Below are 24,522 nucleotides of genomic sequence, written 5' to 3' on the forward strand. Positions count from 1 at the left end.
AGGAACTGGACCATCTACGAACAATGTGCTGCTGCCCACCATGAAAATTTAACTACGGAACCAGTGAGAAAGAACATTCGAGATAGAATAACAGAAGCGTGGGTCTGGAAGGAACCTCAAGAAGTCATCAAGTCCTGCCCACTGTGCTGAGGCAGGACCAAGTAAACTTAGACCATCCCTGACAGGTGTTTGTCCAACCTGTTCTTAAAAAACCCCAATCATGGGGATTCCACAGCCTCCCTTGGAAGCCTATTCCAGTGCTTAACTGCCCTTATAGTTAGAATTTATTTTCCTAATAGCTAACCTAAATCTCCCTTGCTGTAAATTAAGCCATTACTTCTTGTCCTGCCATAAGTGAAACAAGTGATCATCGTCCTCTTTGTAACAGCCCCCAACATATTTGAAGACTGCTATCAGGTCCCCTCTCAGTCTTCTTTTCTCAAAACTAACCATTCCCCGTTTTTTTTTAACCTTTCATCATCGGTCAGGTTTTCTAAACCTTTTATCATTCTTGTTGTTCTCTTCTGGACTCTCTCCAGTTTGTTCACATCTTTCCTAAAGTTTGGCACTCAGAATTGGACACAGTACTCCATGTGAGGCCTCATCAGTGCTGAGTAGAATGGGACAATTACCTCCCATGTTTTACTATGCCACTCCTGTTAATACACCCCTGAATGTTATTAACCTTTTTTGCATCTATATCACATTGTTGACTCCTTCATTTGTGATCCACTATGACCCATAGCTCCTTTTCAGCAATACTACTTCAAAGCCAGTTATTCCGCATTTTGTAGTTGTGCATTTGATTTTTCCTTCCTAAGTGAAGTACTTTGTACTTGTCTCTATTGAATTTCATCTTGTTGACTTCAAACCAATTCTCCAATTTGTCTAGGTCTTGCTGAATTCTCATCCTACCCTCCAAAGTGCTTGCAACCCCTCCCAGCTTGGTGTTCTAAGCATACTCACCATTCTATTGTCCAAGTCATTAAAATATTGAATAGTAGCAGTCCCAGGACTGACCCCTCTTGGCACCCCACTAGATATGCCCTGCCAGTTTGACAGCAAACCATTGATAACTACTCTTTGAGTATGGTCTTTCAACCAGTTATACACCCACCTTATAGTAATTTCATCTAGACCATGGTTCCCTAGTTGGTTTATGAGAATGTCATGTGGGACTGCATCAAAAGCCTTACTAAAATAAAGATATATCATGTCTACTGCTTCCTTCCTATCCAGTAGGCCAGTAACCCAGTCAAAGAAGGAAATTAGGGTGAGGTTTGGCATGACTTGTTCATGACAAATACATGCTGGCTATTTCTTATAATCCTATTATCCTCTAGATGCTTAAAAATAGATTGTTTAATAATTGTGTTCCCATATTTTTCCAGTTCAAAGTTAGGCTGATTGGTCTGTAATTCCTATGTCCTCTTTGTTCCCCCTTTTAAAGATAGATACTATGTTTGCCCTTCTCCAGTCCTCTGGGACCTCACCCATCCTCCATGAGTTGTCAAAGACAATTGCTAAGGGTTCTGAGATTGTTTCAGCTAGTTCCTTAAGTACCCTAGGATGCATTACATCAGGCCATGATGACGTATCTAAATATACTTTAATCTGTTCTTTCACTATTTTGGCTTGTGTTCCTTCCCCCCCTTTTGTTAATATTAATGGTGTTGTGTATCTGATCAACATTAACCTTTTTAGTGAATAATGTAGCAAAGTAAGCATTAAACACGTTAACCTTCTTGATTATAAGCTCCTTCCCTTGAGCTCCTTCCCCACGTTAACCTTCTTGATTATAAGCTCCTAAGTAGAGGACCTACACTTTCCTTCGTCTTTCTGTTGCTCCTAATGTATTTATAGAACAACTTTTTATTGCCTTTTATGCCCTTTGCTAGATATAACTCATTTTTTGCCTTAGCCTTTCTGATTTCGTCTCTGCATAACCATAACTGCTGTAGTGGGGCATGGGAAAAGATGTGGTTTCATAGAGTGGCTATTTTTAGCGCTTTAGAGATACTCATCAGCACTTTGCTTTCCACCTGGAGGCAAAAATAGAAGTTCACATCCCAGACCAAAATTGTAACATGTTCCAACTGAAGTTCCCCATTTTGTAAATAGGAAGCCACGTTATGGGCTAGTTGATGCTTTTGATTCTTCTTCAGGACCAGCCCCAAGTTCTGTAATCTCATGTGGAGGTGACTAAGGGGTGGATAAGTATACGGAGAGGCCCAGATTAGAGTGTCAAAGTCACAGAATTCAAGAATCAGGCATAGTCTCAACAAAGGAGGAACTTGCCATCTCTCTCATTTTCTCCAGAGGCTTCCATCTACCTGCCAGCATTACTTTCAGGATATTTTGAATGAATGTTCATGGAAGATCCTATCTTGGCCAGGTACTGGGAAGGCAAAGAGATTATAAAGTTTAGATTTGAAGTGGGGAATAAAAAGTACAGATGAGTATAATCATCAGCATACAGGTAACAACAGATGAAAACCTCTCAGACCTAATTTTTAAAATAGGAGCCTAAAGTTGACTTTGTAGAATGCTATTTGAGTGCTCAGCACTTTTGAAATTCAAGCAGGTGACTAAATATGGATTTAGGAGCTTCCAATTTTAACAACCTTGACCCTCATGATCTTCTTCAGTAACCTGAAATACACATTAAATAGCAAAAACATGGAACCCACACAATCCTATTGGGAATAATCATTAGTGAGAATGAATGACTGTTCATCACCACCACCCCATGTCATCTACAAGAACCAGTATACCACCCTTCCTATGTTCTAGAGGCAAGCAAGCAACTCCCCATTGGAGTTTTGCCTTTGACTTCAGTCAGTATTTCACCCTGTGTGTTTTGTACATTCTGTTTCTGATGTTATATGTTTTGATTATGTAACTGTGCCCAGTGTTTCAAGTGTGTATTGCAAATAAAATGGTAAGTTTTAATGGTAAAATGGTAATTATACTTCAGAAAAGTATAATTGATTTAAAAATATGTGGACTGGAGTAGTGATACTTTGGCTGAAGAAGCTGCATAATCCCCACATTCATGTTGTTTGGGAAGTAATTATCGGGTTTGTAATCTTAAACCAATTTGATCACAGCTTTTATTCATGGTCCTTTACAACAAGAATATAGATCATAAATAACATTTGAAAGATATGAGGTTATGCAGAGATAATTGCACATCTGAATTACATTGGCACAGTGCCCCAAGCACCTTCCACCATCCCTACTGAATTGTACAGCTTCACGTTATGAAATGCATTATTGCTCTCATAGAATGTTTTTATTGCTCCAGAAGGGCAAACTAAAGTTAATAAAATGCAGCTCCTGATTACCACTCTGTGTGACTATTTTTTATTTTCTGAACCCTTCTTGGCTAGTCTCATTCCTTGGTGTGTTTTTACATATATGGATACATAAATTTGTGTCTCTACCAATTTGAGAGGTTTTATCACTGTGATAGGGATTTCCCATCGATATAATGGCTAGTACCAGCAAAACCAGGCAAACGGCAAAATTTTAACTGTAATCCCTGTATCATTCCTTGCAACTAATCTCACTCATTGCAAAAAAGATATTCAATTGAATAGCGTGTTCAGGTTACAAAGGCTACCAGAAATAATGGTATGTTTTGTGCAGCAGCATCAGAATACTGTTCCTGCTGTAGGCAAAATGCAGTGTCAGCTGCTTCTGGTTCTTCAGGTGACAGTCAGCATTAGAGAGTAGAATTCATTATGTTAATGGGAAGCTAAGAGTTATCTTAAAGTACTTCTTTCAGGGGTCTTGCTGCAACAGGGAAAGTGATGATATCGTCCCAAGTTCTGCCCACAAACCAAGCTCCACCCATTCATGATAGCTATACGAGATGCCACTCACAGTAGATTGTGCAGAACTTCATATTCCTTCTTCGTAATGTTTTTCTGTTATCTGTAGTAAAACTGTTAACAAAGTTGATATTATTTAGGATTCAGAATCACCACCCCATTAATATGACTAGGGCAGTTCACACCTCGCAGCTAATGTGTCAGGATGCCTACAGACTCAGGAAGTCAGGGCTACCTCAGGGTTTGTCTAGTTCACATTCCAAAGGTAATTTTTGAAATCCAGGGCATGTCTACATTTCAAAATCTTATTGTAGTCAAACATGTTTGGGAAGAGTTGAGTTCACTTAAATGACAATGCATACGACTGACTGGTCAGCGTAGACCAGGGCAAATCATGTTCAGCACCATGTGAGCTAGCTGTGATCAAACTATGGTTCCAAAGCATTACACGTTTAAAGTGTGGTACGTAAGATCGAAAAATTGAAGTGATATTGTGACACTTTGCTTGCCCCCAAAATGTCTTGCTCTCATTGATGATATCCTAATGTGGGTTACATATATCATCATCATCATCATGGGAAATCCCAGAAGGATGTAGACTCCTTGCAGATTGAGTGCCACCTGGATCAGTCTTTATCTAGGTCCTTAAGGTGGTCTGGCTGGATATTTGGTTTATGTCCATCATTGCAATCTGATTACACTACCAAAGCTTTTGGCAACCATGTGATTGCCAACTGTGAAGCAGCATTCTTTGGTAAACATGCTTTGGAATTCATTGGTCTTCCATCCTAATAATATGTATGAGTGTATGAAATATTGTAAATATAATAAAGTTAATATTTTAATGTCACATGGACTTCTATATAATCTTTTTCTCAAATAAATAAAGAAATCATGAAACACTACTTCAATATTTTCTCTCGCAAGGTCATTGACATGCCAGAACACAATCCTGGAGATATGGGAGGAACAATGAGACTGGGAAAAAGGAGGACTGTTTTCAAAACAGAAGACTCTGTCCTAAGTAAGTTACTTCTTGCCTGTTTCATTTTCTCTCATGATAAAAATGCCATCTGTCTCATATTTAAAGGCCTAAATGAATTGTGCCAAACATGTTCTTGTGGTTGCATTCGTTGCCTCTCCTTACACACCACGCAGTCCACATTTAAAATGTTTCCTACCCTGAAAAGCAACTACACAAATAGCATTTTTTATTCATCTGATTAGTTCCTGGGGTGAATCTTTTTAGTATCTATAAACAACATCTACTAAAGACAAATTAACAGCCCTCTCTTCCCTCTCTCCCTGTTTGAAGTGCATGTCGATGAATCACCCAGAGAGGCACTGGAGGGGGAAATACACAGCTTCATTCTCTCTCTGTCCCACTTTCGCTTCTCTCCTCCAAGCACCAGATAAAATGGTCACTGTGAGGGGAGCTGGCACAGACTGGTGGCTCTGCAGGCAACAGTGGGAGGACAGGAAGCTCAGTACACCAGGCTGGCTTCAACATGTTAGCTCCCCAGCAGGGCTCCTCTCTCCAGAAGGATGGGCTACCTTAGATGCCCCCACGTTGCCAGATTCTTTACAAGGGCACAAGCATTTCTCATTGTACAGAACAGGCTGCTGCTGCTGCCTCTCTCTTTTTTGATGACACACCAGTACACTCAGCAGGAGCCAGGACTTCCGGCAAGAAAAGTGGGTGGATCAGTCAAGAAGGACATAAAGCCGCCCTGTATAAAATATTGCAGTTTCATTTTTTAAATTAAGTGCGGTTATTTATGCAGTGTAATCCTCAGTTTTTCAGAATGTGACATTGGTGGTTCCAGCCACTTTTTAAACTGTGGACTGTGATGTTCGTCCTTGCCTCTTGTGGTAATAACCCTCTCTATTTTTGTGTTCAGCTTACAAGAAGCACAAAGAGAGGAAAACAAATATTGAGCCCAAATCTACCCTCGGATGCTAACATGCAGCTCCCACTGGAGTGGTGAATGAAATTCTATGGGTAGAGCTTGAGCCATATTGAACAGAGATATTTGTCAGATATACTCCTGCCCAGAGGGTGTGCCAGAAAAAAGGTCACATGGGAACGTCTGTGTCATTATTCCCATAAAATAAACATTAATAATTCATAAATTCAATGTAATCCATTGTTGCCCATCATGGAATAATAGTCCATTTTTATTCTAATCAATTTTCTATTTTTTTCACCATCAAGATCCCTGGCATTAGGGTTCTTTGAGCTCCAGTAATGCTTAGCAAATATTATTTGTCCAGCCTGGCATGTCACAGCAAATGCCAAACCCACTATTTGTACTGCCTTGGAAGCTGAAGCACACTTGGATGATATGATACACGAATGATAGCCAGTGTGCTTCACATTCATTCCCAATGCTCTGAGTGTGGATTTAATCCAGTCATGTTCATTCTAGCCAGAATTCTAGGGCAAACAGACACTGCTTACCTTCTCTCATCTAATATGTTCCTTCTGATTAACTTAAAGGATGCCTGTCTGCGTGAACTTCCACAGTCCACTGCTAGAGGACTCAGCCAAAGCCTCCTCCTTTCTTACTTTTACATATGAGGTGAAAAAATAGAGGAAGTGAATAAATGCCCAAACTACATTGGGAATTCAGATTCTTGTCTAAGTGCTTCATTCCATTTAGTAGACAGGAACTTCAGCTATCTCTTAATGTGTCCGTCACAAAAAAGAAATTACCCATTAAGTAGCTAATGGAGACCATTTGTTTCAGAATGATAAATATTCTATGCTATGAGTGACATTCCATTCAGACAATATAGAAAAATACTTCATTCTTTCCCCCAAATAATTTTGTACCCAAATACATTACAAAGTCCCCAATAATATACATGAGATTACTTGTTGGTAGAGTGGGATTAGTCAGGAACAAAAGAATGCTACAAAATAGAAATCTTTATTTATGATAAGTAGTTCAGATACCCTTTATTTCTGGAGATGCATTTTTGGCCCAGGCAGATGTTACAAAGAGTCATTTTATATTGTCCCTTGAAGCCATCCCTTTACTGAAACCTTCCTGAGCTGAATGTGCTTACTGAAGTGTAACATTTTCTCCTCTATTTTAGAAAATATTTAAAAATATACATCAGTGCAAGACACTGGCTTGTAATTAAGATATAACTGAGTGTCTGGGTTTTTTTCTGGGAACCTGTGATGGGGTGGACTAGGCCCAGAGGCCCCCTGTCGGAGGCTTTGGGGTCCTACCACACTCCGTCCCAGAGAGGAACAGATGAGAAGTCCTCCAAGCATCCTACAGTGGCTGTAGGGGAAGCAGCCAATCCGAAGGGCTGCAGGAGGGGCCAGGAGGGCCATATAAAAAGGAGCTGCAGAGCCAGAGGCAATCAGTTGCTGCCTGGATCTGGAAGAGAGAAGACTGTGTTCCTGGATGGCTGAAAGAACATCAGGACTATGGACAGCTCAGTGTGGGCAGGGACCAAGAGAGCTAAGAAGTAGCTCCTGGCTGACTGCTGGGACAGAGTAAGGACTGAGCCTGGGGAGGGCTGCAGGACGACAGTGTCTCTAGGGCAGAAACCCTGGGGTCTGGCCCCATACCAGGGCCAGGAGAAGGTAAAGACTGTATGCCCCAGAAGGGTTTTGTTCTGTTGCACCTACAGACAGTGTGTGTGACTTGACCAGAGAGCTGAGTGAGTCACTGAAGACCCGCCGAAGAAACCATCGACCAAGGGGGGGTGCTCCTGAAAAGCGGGTGCTGACCCCATTACAGAACCAGATATAGTTGAATTAAGATTTTGAGAGAATTCACCTTCCTGCCCTGCCCTGCCCTATAAACTTCCAGTACAGCTGAAGAGGTCAGAATATCATTTGTAAACTCCTAGAAATCCATCTTCTTCAGGTGATCACTCACTATTCAGTGGATTAGTGAGTTTCCATGTGCTACCAGCTATATAAGAGTGATGGCGATACCTTCATCTTAAATTAAAAGACAGTACTTTACATCGCAAAGACTTTCACTGATTTTAATATGAATTTAAGCAATCCGGCATTGCTTTCCTTCACTTGCCTGTTTTTAAATACTGCTGATGAAATTTCTAGAAAACAACTTAACATAAGAACTCATATGACAATCAAATGAAAACAGTATTTTCTATAAAGTCTTTAACCATAAAGACAAAAACTCAAAAAAGAAATTGAGCCTCTTGGCGTGACTCTAACCTTAGCATGGGGGCTTCTGCTGGGCTATGGTTAGGGCTGGGGCCAGCGGGAGGTCCCTGGGCTAAGGTTGGGGCTGGCAGAAAGTTAGGGTTTGGGCTGGCTGGATTGGTGTCCCTGGGTTGAGGTTGGGGCCAGAGCCAGCAGAAGCCTTTAGTTTAGGATGAGGGTTGGAGCCAGCAGGCGACCCTGGGGAAGGATTAGGGTTGGGATTGGCGGAGGTTCCAGGACTAGGGTTAGGGTCGGGGCCAGCAGAAGCCAACAGGCTAAGGATAAAGTTGGGATTTGCAGAGGCTGTGGCCAACAGAGGCTAGAGCTATGGTTGGGGCCACCGTGCAGCCCCCAGGTTAGAGTTGGGTCTGGTAGATAGCCCTAGGCTAGTGTCAGGATTTGGGGCGGCAGGCAGTCTCATGCTAGGGTTCGGGTTGAGATTAAGAGAGGCCTTCAGGTAGAAGTTAGGGTTCAGATCAGTGGAGGACTTCAGGCGGGCAGACAGCCCTGGGCTAGGGTTGGGGCTGGCAGATGCCCTGAATCCAGGGTTAGGATTTTGCCCAGTAGAGGCATTTGGGCTACGGATAGATCTGGGGTTGGCAGGCAGCCCTGAGATACTGGTATGGTTGGGAAGAGCAGTGGGTTCTCGGCTAGGATTGGTATTGGGGCCAGCAAGGGTGTCTATACTGCAGCTAGGAGTGAGACTACCAGCTCGGGTAGACAGACTTACGCTACTGGGCCTCGAGCTAGCGTGCTAAAGTAGCAGTGTGGATGTTGAAGTTCTGGTGGAGACTTGGACTAGCCACCTGAGCTGAGACCTAGGGGGTAGGTGATCTTAAGAGCCCAAGCTGACACCCGAGCTACAATGTCTGCACTGCTATTTTTAGTGCACTAACTTGAGCCTCAGTAGTGTGAATCTGTCTACCTGGGCTGGGAGGCCCTCTCCCCGCTGCAGTGTAGACATAGGTCAAAAGGCCCTGGGTTTGGGTTAGGTGCTAACTATGACCCTAGCCCTGGTCAATCACCTGACTCCAAACTTAACCCCAGCCCAGAACCTCTGCCAGTCCTATTTGCAGCACTATCATGAGAGCTTCTCCTGGCCTGAATGCTAACCCTAGCCTCGGGCCATATGCTGGCCCCAACCTTAAAACCAGCACTGGGCAACCTGCCACACTGAAACCAAATCTTAGCCCAGAAACTCTTGCTAGTACCAACCCTAACCCTAGCCCCAACCTGGGGCCCCCTCCTGGTATGAACCATAATCTGAGTTGCAGGACACCTGTTGGCCCCAACCATAGCCACAGCCCCAACCATAGCCACACAAATTTAGCCTAGAACTTCTTGCCAACCCAAACCCTATCTGTAGCACAGGGCTGCTTCCTGGTCCAAAGTTTAACACTAGCCTGGGATTGCCTGTTGGCCACAGCCCTAATCTTAGTACTGAAGCCTCTGCTAACCCTAACCTTAGTCAGGAGGCCTTTGCCTGGCCCCAACCCTAATCAAAGTCCAAAAGCTAACCCCAACCTGGAGCCCTCTGCTAGCCCTCTTAGCCCTAATCCAGATCCCTCGGGCAGCTCTAACTGTAACCCAAGCCTAGCATGCTCTTCCAGCCCAACCTTTACCACAAGGGCACCTGCTAGCCCCATCCTTAACCCTACCCAAGGGCCATCTGCCAGCCTCAAGCATAACCCTTAGCCCAGAGCCACCTGCCAGCCCCAGTGTCAACCTAGCCTGGGGCTCACTGATAACCCCAAACCTGTTTGGCTGGGGAAGCTCAAGCGGCTTATATTGCCCTGAATAATGAGCAGGCCAGAGACTATGAGGGGGTCAAGGCAGCCATCCTAGATCTAGTCAGCCTCCACCGAGAAATGGCCACAAAATTCTAAGGTGCAAGGATTATGAGGCGGTGCAGCCCCAGTCATTTGCCCAAAAGTTGATGGATTGGGCCACCTGTTGGCTGAGGCCAGACATCCAAACAGTGGGGAAGATAATGGATGCTCTGGTGTTGGAACAGTTCCCTCAGGGCCTCCCCAAGAACATACAGGTGTGGGTTAGATGGCATCAATCTGGCACTTTGGATGCGTTGGTAAAATTGACAGAGGGGTTCACAGAGGTGGAATTCCCCAGGACAGAGGGCCAACTCCATAAAGGATCAAAACGCAGAAGGAAGTTTGGGGAATCCACAGCAGCCAGGAGTGTGGAGAGGAAGAAGGAAGATCGCAGAGGAGCTCTGGCCAGGGCTCGATCCATGACATATTTCCTGTGCAGGTGTCAGGGTCACTTAGAAAAGGACTACCCGAACATGGAATATGGGTTTTCTGAGTTTTGCATCTGAGACAGGACTGGAAGAAAGTAAAAAAGGAAAAATTGTCCACCATTCCAGTAATGGTGAGAAGGAAATGTCAACTGGTAGACACAGTTCCCCTGATAGATAGGGCCTCTGCTTGCTCCCCAGTCTGGCAGGAGTTGGTGCAACCCTACTGGCTGGTTCCAGGGGCAAGTGTGAGAAGAGAGTGTATTCATGGAGATAAAAAGTGCAGCCCTCTGGCAGAGGTACCCTGGGAAATCTGGGGGAGGTAAGTGGAAGCAAGCTGGGGTAGTGGACAGATTGCCCCACCCCGTTGTGTTGGGTTCCATCTGGAGCCCCTTCCTATTAGGAAAACAAGGTGGTGTTGGGGGCCGCAGCTGGGGAAAGAGAAAATCTGAGTGGGAGGAAATGGATCCCTACAGCAAGGGAAAAAACAAACCAGCAGGAGCAAATTTATAAATCCCTAGGGAACAGAGCCTAACGCAGGTGAAAGGGGAGGAAAACAGAGTCCTGCAAGAGACTGAGCAGGAGGGGATAGTAATTAAGGAAGTAGGAATGGTGGAGAAAGACAAGCAGAGCTCCTTAGTAGAGGTTGAGGGGCCCAGGGAGTACCCCATGGTGCACCCCAAGGAGAAGCAGCTCAGCACAGTTTGGAGGGTTGGGAGAGCCCAAGGTCCTGACTAATTAGGGGAATGAGGGGAGTGCCCTCGATCCCCTGCCAGGTATAAAGTGATAGAATAGGGAGAGCAACCCTTCAGGATGCACATTGTGTGATGACTTGTGGGCTGAAATGGAGCTGTGGGGACATCCTCCCCCCACCAAGCATGGGTGCTGTGGATGGAAAATGGGTGAACACCACAAGAACAACCTTGATGATCACCCTAGGGACCAAGAGCAACCCTCACAGCGTGACGCCTCTGCTAAGCAAGGAAAAGCACAGGGAAAGAAAAATCTGATTGTCAGGTAATGGGGGGAGATGAGTGTCAGAGTGCAGGGGCAACAGTGGCTGAGCCAGCACTCTGATCACTACAACTCCAGTTAGTTGCCCCACAGCACCCTGACTATGGGCATTGTGCCCAGTTGATAAGTGGGGATGGGATGGAGAGAGTTAAAAGACTAATTAACTCATTAGCCCAAAAGGTGCAGGAAGGAAGTATGGAAGGGGAAAGAGAATGGGGGAGGGGCAGCCCCAGCCCCAGGCCAGCTGCCTGGTAGCATGAGTCACAAGAGATCTCTCTCCTCCTTGGCACAGGAGCTGTGGGCTCCATGGGACTGTTGATACGTTGCAGCACAGTCTGTAAAGGTTCTAGAAAAGAACCCTGTAAATGAACCGCAAGAGGTGTTTTACCAGAAGAAGGTCTCTGAGCCGTTTGTGGGCTAGAAAGTAGGCTGGAGCAAGTCTGCCCTGCCACAGGTGGTAGAAGTCCCCTAGCTACAGTTACAGTTAGTTACTGGTGGTCCCAGTTTAAAGTTGGGGCTAGCAGTGCTTGCCAGGCTAGAGTTAGGGTTGGGGCCGGCATTCACCCTTGGGCTTGTGTTACAGTTGTGCTGGCAAGGAGTCCTGGGCTATTGCTAAGGTTTGTGTCAGCAGGCAGCTCACTGCTAGGGTTAGGGTTCGGTCCAAAAGGGCTCTGGGCTGTGAATAGGGCTCTAATCTTAGTCCTGGGCCTCCCACAGCCCCCCCAAACCATAGTCTAGGGCCAGGTGCCAGAGACAAGCCAACCCCCCAGCCCAGCTTAGGTCTACCTCCCAGCCCCACAAACTAATATATTAGTGTTCTGGTTTTTGTTTCTTTGTTTTTGTGGGGTCAAAATGGAGAAGTGGTTTAAGTTAAGTTACTTATCATAGCTGGTAGGCAAAAAGAAATACCATATCAGGGATTCAATTTCAGCCACATGTTTCAAAAGCTGCAATAATGCTTAATGTAGGTCACCTATTAGCAGGTCTCACAAAGGAAATAAGGTGATGATAAAACTTTGATACAATACAATTCTTTGTCCATCAACAGATTCAGACGTACTTGCTACATTATCATCCTGTTCATCTTTTCTGCCTGCAGCATTCATCTGGGATATGAAAAAATGTTTAGCCTTCTCAGATTTGTAGACAGTAGCTTTTCGAGTTTTTAAGATCATATGTAATTTGGCAGGAAATGAAAGTGCAGTATATATACCCATTTAAAAGAAAAAGTGATTTTAGAGATAATGGCTTTTTGACAATCAGCTATGTGGCTTGGGTAACACTAGAGAGGATATGGATACACACTTCATCATGTATAATCTTTTCCTGTTGCTATACTGCAGTTATTATGTGGTCCTGATCATCTGCTTATAGAAAGGTTAATGTTAAGGTGCAGCGATATGTTGTAAATCTGTGCCAGCATTTTGAGTAGCTTGGATGGCCATATGTGTCAGAGGAATGCGTAAAGCTTTGATAATCTGTATTGGAGAAGGAAATCCTGCTCCCACTCCTCATAAATCACAACTAGAATGGGAATATGAGGGGTTCTAAAGGTTTCCCTAGGATTAACTTTTGTAACCACCTCAGTCAGATCTCTGTATTTTCACACTGCAATTTTTGGAGATGTCTTCCAGCAGTTCAGTCTTGCAATAATACATTGGACCAGATTCTAATCTTAGTTACAGCAGCGTAACAGAGAGCAGAATTTGGTCCATTATCTTTAATTAGAACTTCGGTTAGAAGTTCATCACTTTCTAGCTGGGAAAAGGGGTAAACAGTGAGGTGGCAACATTTGCAGATGATACAAAACTATTCAAGATAGTTAAGTCCAAAGCAGACTGCAAAGAGTTACAAAGGGACCTCACAAAACTGGGTAATTAGGCAACAAAATGGCAGATGAAATTCAATGTTGATAAATGCAAAGTAATGCACATTGGAAAACATAATCCCAATTATACATATAAAATGATGAGGTCTAAATTAGCTGTTACCACTCAAGAAAGAGATCTTGGTGTCATTGTGGATAGTTTTCTAAAAACATCCACTCAGTGTGCAGCGGCAGTGAAAAAAGTGAACAGAATGTTGGGAATCATTAGGAAAGAGATAGATAATAAGACAGAAAATATCATTTTGCCTCTATAAATCCATGGTACATTCATGTCTTGAATACTGTGTGCAGATGTGGTCGCCCCATCTCAAAAAAGTTACAGTAAAAACTGTATGCATGTTGGGGGAATGGGGGGGGGTGCTGGTAAGTGAAGAATGCAGGTTAACTAAGAGAGAGGGAGTTTGGGTGCGGGAAGGAGTGCAGGGCTGGGGCATGGGAGAGGGTCCAGGGCGTGGGCTCTGGGAGGGAGTTTGGGTGCGGGAGGGGGCTCGGGGCAGGGGGTTGGGGTGTGGGAGATCTGGGGAGTGTTCACCTTGGGCAGCTCCCTGTCAGCGGCAACCTGTCCCTGCTGCTCCTAGGCGGAGGCGTGGCTAGGTGGCAGCGTGGCTAGGCGGCTCTGCACACTACCCCCACTGCTCCCATTGGCCGGGAACCGCGGCCAATGGGAGCTGCGGGGGTGGCGCCTGCGGGTGGAGGTGTCTAAGCTCTACAGTCTACAAAAGTTATTCATAATCTTACTTGCAGAAGTTGATACTCACCGGTAAGATAGAGAGACAAGATGGGTAAGGTAGTATCTTTTATTGGACCAAATTCTGTTCTTTTTCTTCTGAAGAGCTCTGTGTAAGCTTGAAAGCTTGTCTCTCTCACCAACAGAAGTTGGTCCAATAAAAGATATTACCTCACCCACCTTGTCTTTCTAATATCCTGGGACCAATATGGCTACAACAACACTGCAAACAACTGGATAAGTTAACATTATATGGGTCAAATAGTAATAAAGAAAGATAAACAAGTAGTGAGATAGGAAAGCACAAGCAAAGATTGTGTTAGGGGCATAGTGAATACAATTGGGTTGTTTGAGTGTAAGAAATTTCTTGGAATTTAGATTTCATGGAGCATGTGCAGGACATTATGAGCTAAAAGAATAACACTAGAAACACTATGGCACATTGTAAGAGCTGTATCTTCTGCTTTCTAGAAATGTTTGATAGAAGCAATACTTTGCTATTAATCATTTCCCTTGTGTTATTTTCAGGGAAACTTTATGGTAATGAAGATTTTGTGGAGGAACGACACAGGCATCGGTATGAGGTAAGGCATTGCTAATATAATTTATATTGTAGAGAATTTATAGCATTAGCAAACTATGAAGAATTTATTTAATCTGAAGTCAATGGGAGTTTTCCTGAATAAGGGTGAAACAAGGCTTTAGGGGGTTGGTATAATAGTAGGTACTATTTAGATGTACTTCAAAGGGTTCTGTGGTTTGCAGACAATGTTGCAGCTTAGGAGACCTAGCTTGAAGAGTGATACTGGATTTAATCCTTCTCCTGGTGAAGTTAATGGTAAAACTCCCATTGATTTCATTGGGAGCAGGATTAGGTGTACTGCTTCTCAGGCTGGTTGAGCTCAGATAATTCACATAGGTAACAGACTTGTCTCTAAAATGAGGTAACTGCAGCTTATTGTATGAGCCCCTCCTGTCAACAGACTTTCAGAGTGATCTTAGGGGAAGCCGCACTTATGCTGTGCAGACTAGAAGAGAAGCATCACAAGGGGAGATGGCTTATGAGAAATGATTTGATTGGTTACTTGAATAAAGTTATAGGGGACTGTTAGGCCTCCATCTATATCAGTGAACACCAGCACAATAGGGGAGGGAATCACATTTGTGTGACTCTGAGTAGCAAGTACTAATGACAAAATAAAAAGAAGAATGTTGGCTCCTGGCTGCACTGCTCTGATAGCACTCCTGTTCTGCAAACCATGTTCAGTTCATGCTGCATGCCCTGCAAAAACTACACATTTATTGTACCTCTCTGTGATGGGATATACAAACCCCACCCAGGGCCTGAAGGGGTTTAAAAGCAATACTGGGCCCTGGCTGCCCTGTGCCTCCAGACCTGCCGAGCATGCTCCGCCTGGAGGATTGGGTTAAAAGGAGCTCAGCCAAAGGGTGGTGAACAGACTGTAGCAGAGAGGAATCCTTCTCTGGGAAGCCAGACAGAAGAGTGAGCCTGAGAGAGGGCCACAGAGTGGGCAAGGCCCACAGGCAGAGCCTTTGCCAGCCACCACCCTCTTTAAGAACCAGCAAGTCTGGCAGAGCCCTGCTCTTTTGGATTCTTCTGGTGTAAGGGGATTGACTGTTCATTTGGACTATAGGGGCATGCTACAAACTGAAGGGATCTATAGGTAGGAAGTGCCTCAGGGGAGCAACTTAGACTTACTGCAGGGAGGACTCTGCTGGTGTCACTTTCTCACAGGTTCCCCTACTATATCCTCTTAAGGGCCTATAGCTTGACGTGGGTGGGAAGCCAAAGATCCCTGGCTTAAGATCAGGAAAAGATACCTCTGCTGCCCTGAGAGAGAGGCAAAGGGCTGGAATTTGGGTACACTAACTACTAGGCTGCCCAGCCCACTGAGCCCCTTGTACACTCTCTCTTGCCTAATGATCAATAACTATTATTCTACCAACCATGCAATGTAGTAACACTCCTTATTAATAGCAAAATAATAAACACGATGTAGTTCAAATACAAAAAAACCCCACCCCCAAACAACAACCCCCCACACGTCCAAACCTTACTTAAAATTGCACAGCTCCTTAGGGCAAATAATGCTGAAATCAAGTGTAGGAAATAATGAGTTACAGGAACACTGACAAGCCACATAGAGCAGAGTTAAGGTTGGTTGGGTATCAACTTGGTGGCTGAGGTTGTTAAATGTTAATTTGCTTGGGAAAGGAATATCCTATATTTGTGAGTATCTGTGGGTATGTATGTATGAGAAGGTGCTGTATGAAGTTGTTTATTCTAGGTTTTATGAGTCATGTGGGTTTTACTTGGGCATTGTTTTCCTTTAGGACTTCAAGTGTTCACCAACTTACTTTTTTAAGGTTGACTATATTTAAGAAACATACTTGCTTATTAGCTACATAATACATGTTTTAGAATATTAACCATGCTTGATACAAATATAGTATACTAGTAGGAGCCATTTTAGTATTTTGGATGTATTTCACATTTAAAAAACATTGTTTAATTACATATTACGTAAGAATCACCAATTTTACAAATTTCCACTGCACAATTTTTAAACAAGGGATAATTCCCAGCCCCCCACTTTCCTACATATATATTTAAAAATTAAAACTTATCTACCTTTGTTAACTATGTAAATACTACAATAATTACTACCCGTATTTTTCAATTTTCCAGGTAAATCCAGAATTGACTGGCTGCTTTGAAGAGAAAGGTTTGAAATTTGTTGGCCGTGACACAGAAGGGAGTAGAATGGAGATCATTGAACTGGAAAGTAAGTAGCTCAGTTTTTTTGTAACACCTTCTGCATATATTAAATAAGTGAGAACATTATTAGAGTGAACTGTATATAAAAACATTACTAACTAAGCCAAAAATGATTCTTGTATCCTATGAGGTCCCCATTAGCTGACTGCTCTAGTACAAAGGGACGAGGCTCCAACCAGAATATGTTAGGAACCACTCCCCTCCATTTTTCTTCTAGGACGATACGTACAATGCAGTGTCAAGGAGTCATGCGGCTCTCTTCCAAAAGGCTGACATCCTAGCTCAACAACTCCTGACCACATCAGAATACGCAGGTGGCAAGGTGTTTGCCAAACCAATAGATAAGGTAGTGGCTGAGGCATCAAAAAAGCCAAATAACTTCTTCTCCTCAAACAGGTAGTCTGGAAGGGATTATTGCCTTTACTGAAGAGCAGATAGCCTTTTTGCGGCTATTAATTGTCCAAATAACTCTGAATAAACTCAATAAAGGGAGTGCCAGATGGGATTCTTGCTACCATTCTACCTTTAACCCACAACAAAACACACAACTCCTTTATGTGTCTCTTCCCTGAAACCCAGGAGAACCACTGTCTAGAAAGCAAGCTCTGTTCCTTCACAAAGAAGTTAACTATTTTTACTTCAAACAGGTGGGTTTTAGCAATATGGATACTCAGTAGATTTGGATTACTACACCAAATAAGATTTATTTTCTCCTCTATGGCAAGGACCTCCAGAAGACACAAAACATAAAGGAGAAATTATTCTGCAGATTGCCTTGACTTTACTTTGTTGAATTTTAACATTGTACTGCCAGGAGGGATAATAGCTCTCTTCTTCTTTTGAGCCCCTTGCTAATTCATCCCTATTTTAAGTCACTGAGTCTAATAAATGTTAACTGTTAGCTAAAATTTCAGCCATTATATACAGAATCAAAGTTAAAGGCAAATTGTTATTGGACAGAACACTGTTTCTGAAAGGATTCTCTGGAGACATGAATGGTGAATTAATTTTACACACCATAATGTGTTATTCAGGCTTCCAAAATACCTTTCAAGTGGGATATTATAAACTGCTAAAACACAAGGTTATATTTCTGTTTCTGTCAAAGAAGAAAGCTTTAATTCTGAACCAGAGTTTGAATGAAGATGTATTTCTATCATGTCAAACATCTGCAGTGTAGATTGCCACTAAGGTGTACATCAGCTTTCATAATCAAATAACTCTCATGGTAATTTTTTGTATAGTTTGTTCCTGCTACACCTGCTGATAATTGGTATTAGAAGGCTATTTCATTTGCTTTGGATGAAATGATTTATGTAGGGAGCATAATGAAATAGGGCAGGGTTTTTAAATTATATGTTACTACGAGAGGAATAAGAACAGCAGTAAAACCTGGAATTATTTCACAATGGTTTGCAAAGGGGCTCTGATCATTGAAGGGGAAAAACAATCCCCTCAGGGGAGTTAGAGATTGGGGACAGAAATATATTCTACCAAATAGGGTAGGCAAAGCATTTCAGAAGAATATCCCTACAGATACTATTTTGATGTCTTGCAATAATCTTGTTTTGCTGCTTTTACAATATAGCATGGTTCCCTAAAAGAAACAAGCAATGGAACCAGATTCCTTTAAAACATATAAAACTACCAGATTTTCATTGTTATAGGAAAACATGCTTTTCCTGTAACCACCTTGTTGACTGGTGCGAGTCTCAGCTGAGAATACCAAATTCCGGACAGACTGATAAAAATAGGGCAGACACACCCAAACCTGGTGGCTATTCTAACATTAGATGTACCAAGCCAGTAACTGAATGAGGTTCTGTAGCACCACACTGGTCAACAAGAAGCTAACAACACAGCCCTCTTTGGCAACCAGCCCTTATCACCACCCAGACATCTGATCTTTATGATGAGACGTTACTGAAAACCATGTTCATCATATATAAAGTTCTTCCAATCCCAAAAGATCAGCCACCTCCCCAGGTCAATATATAACTCAGATCTTACCCAACATCAAGCTGATGCCAGTCCATTAGTAGCTAAAAACTAAAGGTTTAACAACATAAAAAGAAAAAAAGTTCTTAAATGGTTAAGAGAATCAGATACATTACAAGTGATTTTCAGAATCTGTAGATCAGGATCATAGCAGTGATGTTGAATCTACTAGGTTGTAAACAAAAAATCTCTCTGGTTCACCCAAGCAGGTCAGGGGTCATTCAGTCGTATGTTCAAAGCTTCCTTAGAAAATCACAGTGCAGAGATGAGAAGCAGGAATGAAGACAAAGCAGTGATGTCACAGATTGCAAATTTTAGCTCAACTCTTGCATGGAAAGTTACTGGCCAATATGGAGTCCCGGATCACATGAGCATGGAAAGTTACTTGCAAAAGATGGAGTCTTAGTTCACATGTCCTCATCACATGTCCTTACATGCTTTGCTGATTCATATGGGTAGCCATTGGCTCCACACTGTCTGTGGCATCTTCAGGAAGGGCTCACTGAAGAGCTGATTCCTGTCAATGGCCCATCACCATATGGATGGCCCATCAACCAGTGATGGCTAGCCTGAATGTAAATTTGTCTGTGGGGTATAAGCCAGGAGCACAATCCATGTTTGAGATACAAATACATAGCAAATATTCATAACTTCAGATACAAAGATGATATATGCATATAAACAGGATTGTCATATTTAGCAGATTACAGCTTTTCCATTGATACCTTACATGGCATGCTTTGCAGTGATATATTAGTGATTGTAAAAGTAGTGTACACCTGGTTTTCAATGTCATAGGAAAACATACTTTTCCTGTAACCACCAACTCTATGATAATGCAGCGGAACTCACTGGAACTGGAAACTGTTTTGGAAATTGTTGTACCAGAAGAGAGCAATGATCAATATAGTCCAATGTCCTGTCTCTGATAATGGTCAATGTTAACTGCTTTAGGGCTTTAATAGCAGCATCCTTGTGGGAGAAATAGGTGTATGGAACAGGAATGTCCTAAAACATTTCCCCTTACTTTCTTTCAAATAGTAACCTTACCTAAATGCTCAGATTTAAACTAGAGAGACAAGGTGAGTGAGGTAATATATTATTTTGGACTAGCTTCTGTTGATGAGGACAAGCTTTTGAGTTTCCCAGACCTGAAGAAGAGCTCTGTGTAAGCTTGTCTCTCTCACCTATAGAAGTTGGTCCAATAAAAGATATTACCTCACCCACCTCATCTCTCTAATATCCTGGGATCAGTACGGCTACACCAACATGCATACAACAATGGGAGATATAAACTAGACGCATCTTGCTTCAACATAAGCACACTATTCTATTTTTAAGAGAAACATATACCTATTCTATTTTTATGTTGGCTTTAGAAAGTCAGTGCTGCTACTCTATTACTTTCAGTGTTTATATTGAATGTGATAAACTACTATTTATAATATATGTTCATTGTCTTCTCTGTCACACACAAGCTATAGTAAGGGTCATTCTAATGTATAGCTGCACAGCCTTAGAGTAGATGTGGCTATTAGTGCTAGCATCAGCAGTGCCTTTGACCATTTTCTTTGCTACAGTCCAACAAATAGACCTGGTGTCTTCAGGTGATCTTAAGCTCTCCAGATGTTTTTCTAACATGACCACTTAATGTTCTTTAATTACATGATCACATACTAGTTTTTCCACAGGACCCCTCCTCATTCAGTGAACAGAATGAACAGTGCTTACTGAATCGGCATATTTTGTTTGCTTTTCATTGTTCATGGACCAGGCCTTATTTTCTGCACACTATCCAAACCCTGCTCTGAAGACCGAAGTATTAATTTCCTCAAGGACTTTTCTGTGGTGCTCATTGCTGTAATATCAGAGTGATCCACAAATATTAATGTATCTTCATGACACTCCTGTGAGGTGAGGGATGGCATTTCCATTTTGCAAATGGGGAGATGAGGCACAAAGGTTAATCGAGCATATCCACTAACCAAGCTGAGACACTTAGAACTTGATTTTTCAGAGTAACTTAGCATTAAATAGTACTTGCTCAAAGCACAGCCCCATTGCCTTCAGTTGCAGCTGTGGGTGCTCATCACTTCTGCAAATCAGACTGTACAGTCTCAAGTAAGGAACCCAGGAAATAAGTGACCACCTGTGAAAATTTTGGTTTAAGTGACTTGCCCAGCAAGCCATGGAAACTCTGTGACAGAGGCAGGGATAGAATCCAGTTCTTCAGGGCAGCATTCAGCTGTCCTCCCCATGAGACCAATGAAGCAGGGATCCTACAGAGCCTCCTTCACTACACAACCGTGATTCAGTCCCAGAGCAGGTCCATCCCTTCATTGAATGAGGCAGGGGTCCTGTGGAAAAAACAGTATGTGATCATGTAATTAAAAACTGTATCAATGCATACACATGGGATGAATGAATTAAGGTCACACAATTCCCATTTACCAGTCAGAATTCCCCATCAGGAAAAAACAGAGAGTTCTCCTTAGAGGGAAAAAAAAAAGTCTTCTCCGTTAGTAGTAACCATACTTATTGCAATTAATCCTTATATTTCTATTCTACAGTATTTTATACCAAAGGTTGCAGGTCAGTAGTACACACAACTGGGACATCTGATCAGCTCCTTTGTCCTACTTGAAAAGATTGAGTAAATATATTCTCTGGAGCTGGTCAGGAAAATACCAACAAAACATTTTGTCAGAATTTGCCCTTTTGTTGAAATCAAACCATTTCACAGAGATGATTTCCTGCCAGCTTGTCCACCTGACTCCACAGCAGGTTGATGGGGAGCCAAGAGCAAGGGAACCCTGGCTCTGAGCTTTGCAGCTTCTTAGTAGCCCAGGCTTCCAGCGTCTCCATGGCTTTGGGGCAGCCCGTCACGCAGTCTGCGTTGGAGTCAGGGTACCTCAGGGCTTCTAGGTTCTGCAGCAGCCTACCACACAGACTACACCTGAGCCAGAGCTCCATTCCCTTGTGTGGATAATTACAGTATTTTGGGATTGTGTTCCAAGTCAGAATGAAACCAAATATCAAAATCCTCCACAAAATGGGGTCATCATTCTCTTCCTATTTCCAGCCAGTGGGCCTTCTTGACACTTACTTATTTCAGTGGGAGTTGAAGGCACTCAGCAGCTTGCAGGATCTGACAGTTTATTATGCACACTGTGCTTAGATTTATGTGTATCTGTACATGCACACAAAATATGTAGAGATTAAACTACAGTGTAAATATGAGAGATAAGCCTAAGCACACTCGGTGCATTCTAGTGATTTCATAGTAAATATGGGAATGAAATCACGAGTGGCTTGTGCTATTATTGGCATTCAGATCTGCATATTACAGCCTGTATAGCTGTATTCAGTTTTCCTTTGTTGTATTTAATCAAAGAATATTAAGATCTTTTTCCCCATTAAATTCATATGAAATTATAAGATTTGGAGAGGTATTTATGAAACCTTGAGTGTCCTGTGTTAAATCTTTTTCCTTATAAAGTAGCTTTATTAAGAACTCTCTTCTATTTTCTAGCCTTTACCATTTTCTTTATGCCCTTTGGATTTTAGATCACCCATATTTTGTTGGTGTCCAGTTTCATCCAGAGTTTTCCTCGAGACCTATGAAGCCCTCACCTCCATACCTTGGTCTCTTGCTTGCAGCAACTGGGACACTCAGTGCATACTTGCAACGTGGATGTAAATTGTCTCCAAGGTAATGTTATTATTTTCTTGTTTGCCTGCAGTTTCAGCAGGACTATCCTTTATTGATACAATAAATCAGGAAGGGAAGGGGGCTTTTTTATATTGATTTTTATTACATTTATGAGAAATCCTGACTCCTGATTGGCTGAAAACAGTCATTTGAAGAGCCATATCTCTGTATTTTTCCTCCTCGGAGACTAACAATAGTAGGATCAGAAACAATAAAGTACTACAGTTATGAAATGCAAATAAGTACATCCTGACTGGCTGCAATCAGTTCCAGGAAAATTATTTCTCACCTCACAGGAGGTGTCTGGCCCTCTAACTTCACCTGTGTTAATAGTTATTTTACCTGGAAAAAGGTCTGCTGGCAGCTCATGCAGTTAAGTGAAGTTCTTACCTATCTGTATGTGAATGATCATAACAATGAAACAGTGAATGTCAAGGTTATTTTGTTGCAGCGAGGTAATAATATTGAGCAAGCAGAAAAAGGCCCAAAGCAAAACGCAAGTTTGGGGAGGATTTGAACCTAGGTCATAATTTTGTGGCTGAGCCAAACCAAGATCTCTGATCCCAACAGCCCCAGACCTGTCTCTGTAACCAAGATAAAGTTCCTGGGACATTTCATTTTTATAGCAATACTTTTCAGCCTGTGTTAATTAATTCATATTTGTAAAATGCTTTAATGATCAAAGATGCCATGTTAATAGTAATAATTATAAAGAGCATGTGAGGCCAGGGGAAACCTAGGGTAAAATGGCAAAGCTTCTCAAAATATAGACCACTGTAAGATAACCTACTCAGATCCAACTTTGGATCCTGAAAGCAAAGTGCACAACTTACCAGTTTTGCTTTTTTTCCGAAGACTCAATAGGAACATAATAATTACCAAGCCAAATCAAACTGCTAGTATTCTGATTCTAATAGTTTACAGCAGATCTTTCAGATGCAAGTGAACTTCAACTCTGATGGTCCTGGCCATTGTATAATAATGTACATATAGGGAAAACCTCCTTCCTGACTTCTGCATAATAATGTACATATAGGGAAAACCTCCTTCCTGACTTCTGCAGGCCATCTCTTATAAATCATAATATTCAAATACATCTTTACCCCGATATAACGCAACCTGATATAAACGAATCCGGATATAACGCGGTAAAGCAGTGCTCTGAGGGGGCGGGGCTGCGCACTCCGGTGGAGCAACGCAAGTTCAATATAACGCGGTTTCACCTATAACGCAGTAAGATTTTTTGGCTCCGGAGGACAACGTTATATCGGGGTAGAGGTGTATTACCTTAATAGGGCTGTCAATTAATCACAGTTAACTCATGTGATTAATTTTTTTATTCGCGGTTAAGTTTTTTGAATTAATCGTGATTAATCGCACTTTAGACAATAGAATACCAATTGAAATTTATTAAATATTTTTGGATGTTTTTCTACATTTTCAAATATATTGATTTCAGTTACATCACAGAATACAAAGTATACAGTGCTCACTTTATATTATTTTTTATTACAAACATTTGCACTGTAAAAATGATAAAAGAAATAGTATTTTTCAATTCACCTCATACAAGTACTGTCGTGCAATCTCTTCATCATGAAAGTGCCATTTACAAATGTAGATTTTTTTGTTACATAACTGCACTCAAAAACAAAACAATGTAAAACTTTAGAGCCTACAAGTCCACTCAGTCCTGCTTCTTGTTCAGCCAATGGCTAAGAGAAACAAGTTTGTTTACATTTATGGGAGGTAATGCTGCTCGCTTCTTATTTACAATGTCACCTGAAAGTGAGAACAGGCGTTCGCATGACACTGTTGTAGCTGGCGTCACAAGATATTTACGTGCCAGATGTGCTAAAGATCATATACCTCTTCATGCTTCAGCCATCATTCCAGAGGACATGCTTCCATGCTGATGATGCTCGTTAAAAAAATAATGCATTAATTAAATTTGTGACTGAACTCCTTGGGGGAGAATTGTATGTTCCCTGCTCTGTTTTACCCTCATTCTGCCATATATTTCTTGTTATAGCAGTCTCGGATGATGACCTAGTACTTGTTCATTTTATAAACACTTTCACTACAAATTTGACAA

The 24,522-nt window shown here is 42.2% G+C and overlaps 1 protein-coding gene across 1 annotated transcript in view; it reads left to right on the forward strand.

Annotated features, from left to right (window-relative positions):
• Positions 1-24,522, forward strand: part of CTPS2 (CTP synthase 2) — a 137,273-nt gene that overhangs the window by 103,057 nt on the left and 9,694 nt on the right. Inside the window, exons 15-18 of the mRNA XM_065414159.1 lie at positions 4,764-4,860; positions 14,446-14,501; positions 16,628-16,724; positions 22,283-22,427. Coding sequence (XP_065270231.1) covers positions 4,764-4,860; positions 14,446-14,501; positions 16,628-16,724; positions 22,283-22,427 — 395 coding nt within the window. The remainder of the gene's footprint in view (positions 1-4,763; positions 4,861-14,445; positions 14,502-16,627; positions 16,725-22,282; positions 22,428-24,522) is intronic.

Source organism: Emys orbicularis, chromosome 1 (genome assembly GCF_028017835.1).
Source record: "Emys orbicularis isolate rEmyOrb1 chromosome 1, rEmyOrb1.hap1, whole genome shotgun sequence".
NCBI classification, from domain to species: Eukaryota; Metazoa; Chordata; order Testudines; family Emydidae; genus Emys; species Emys orbicularis.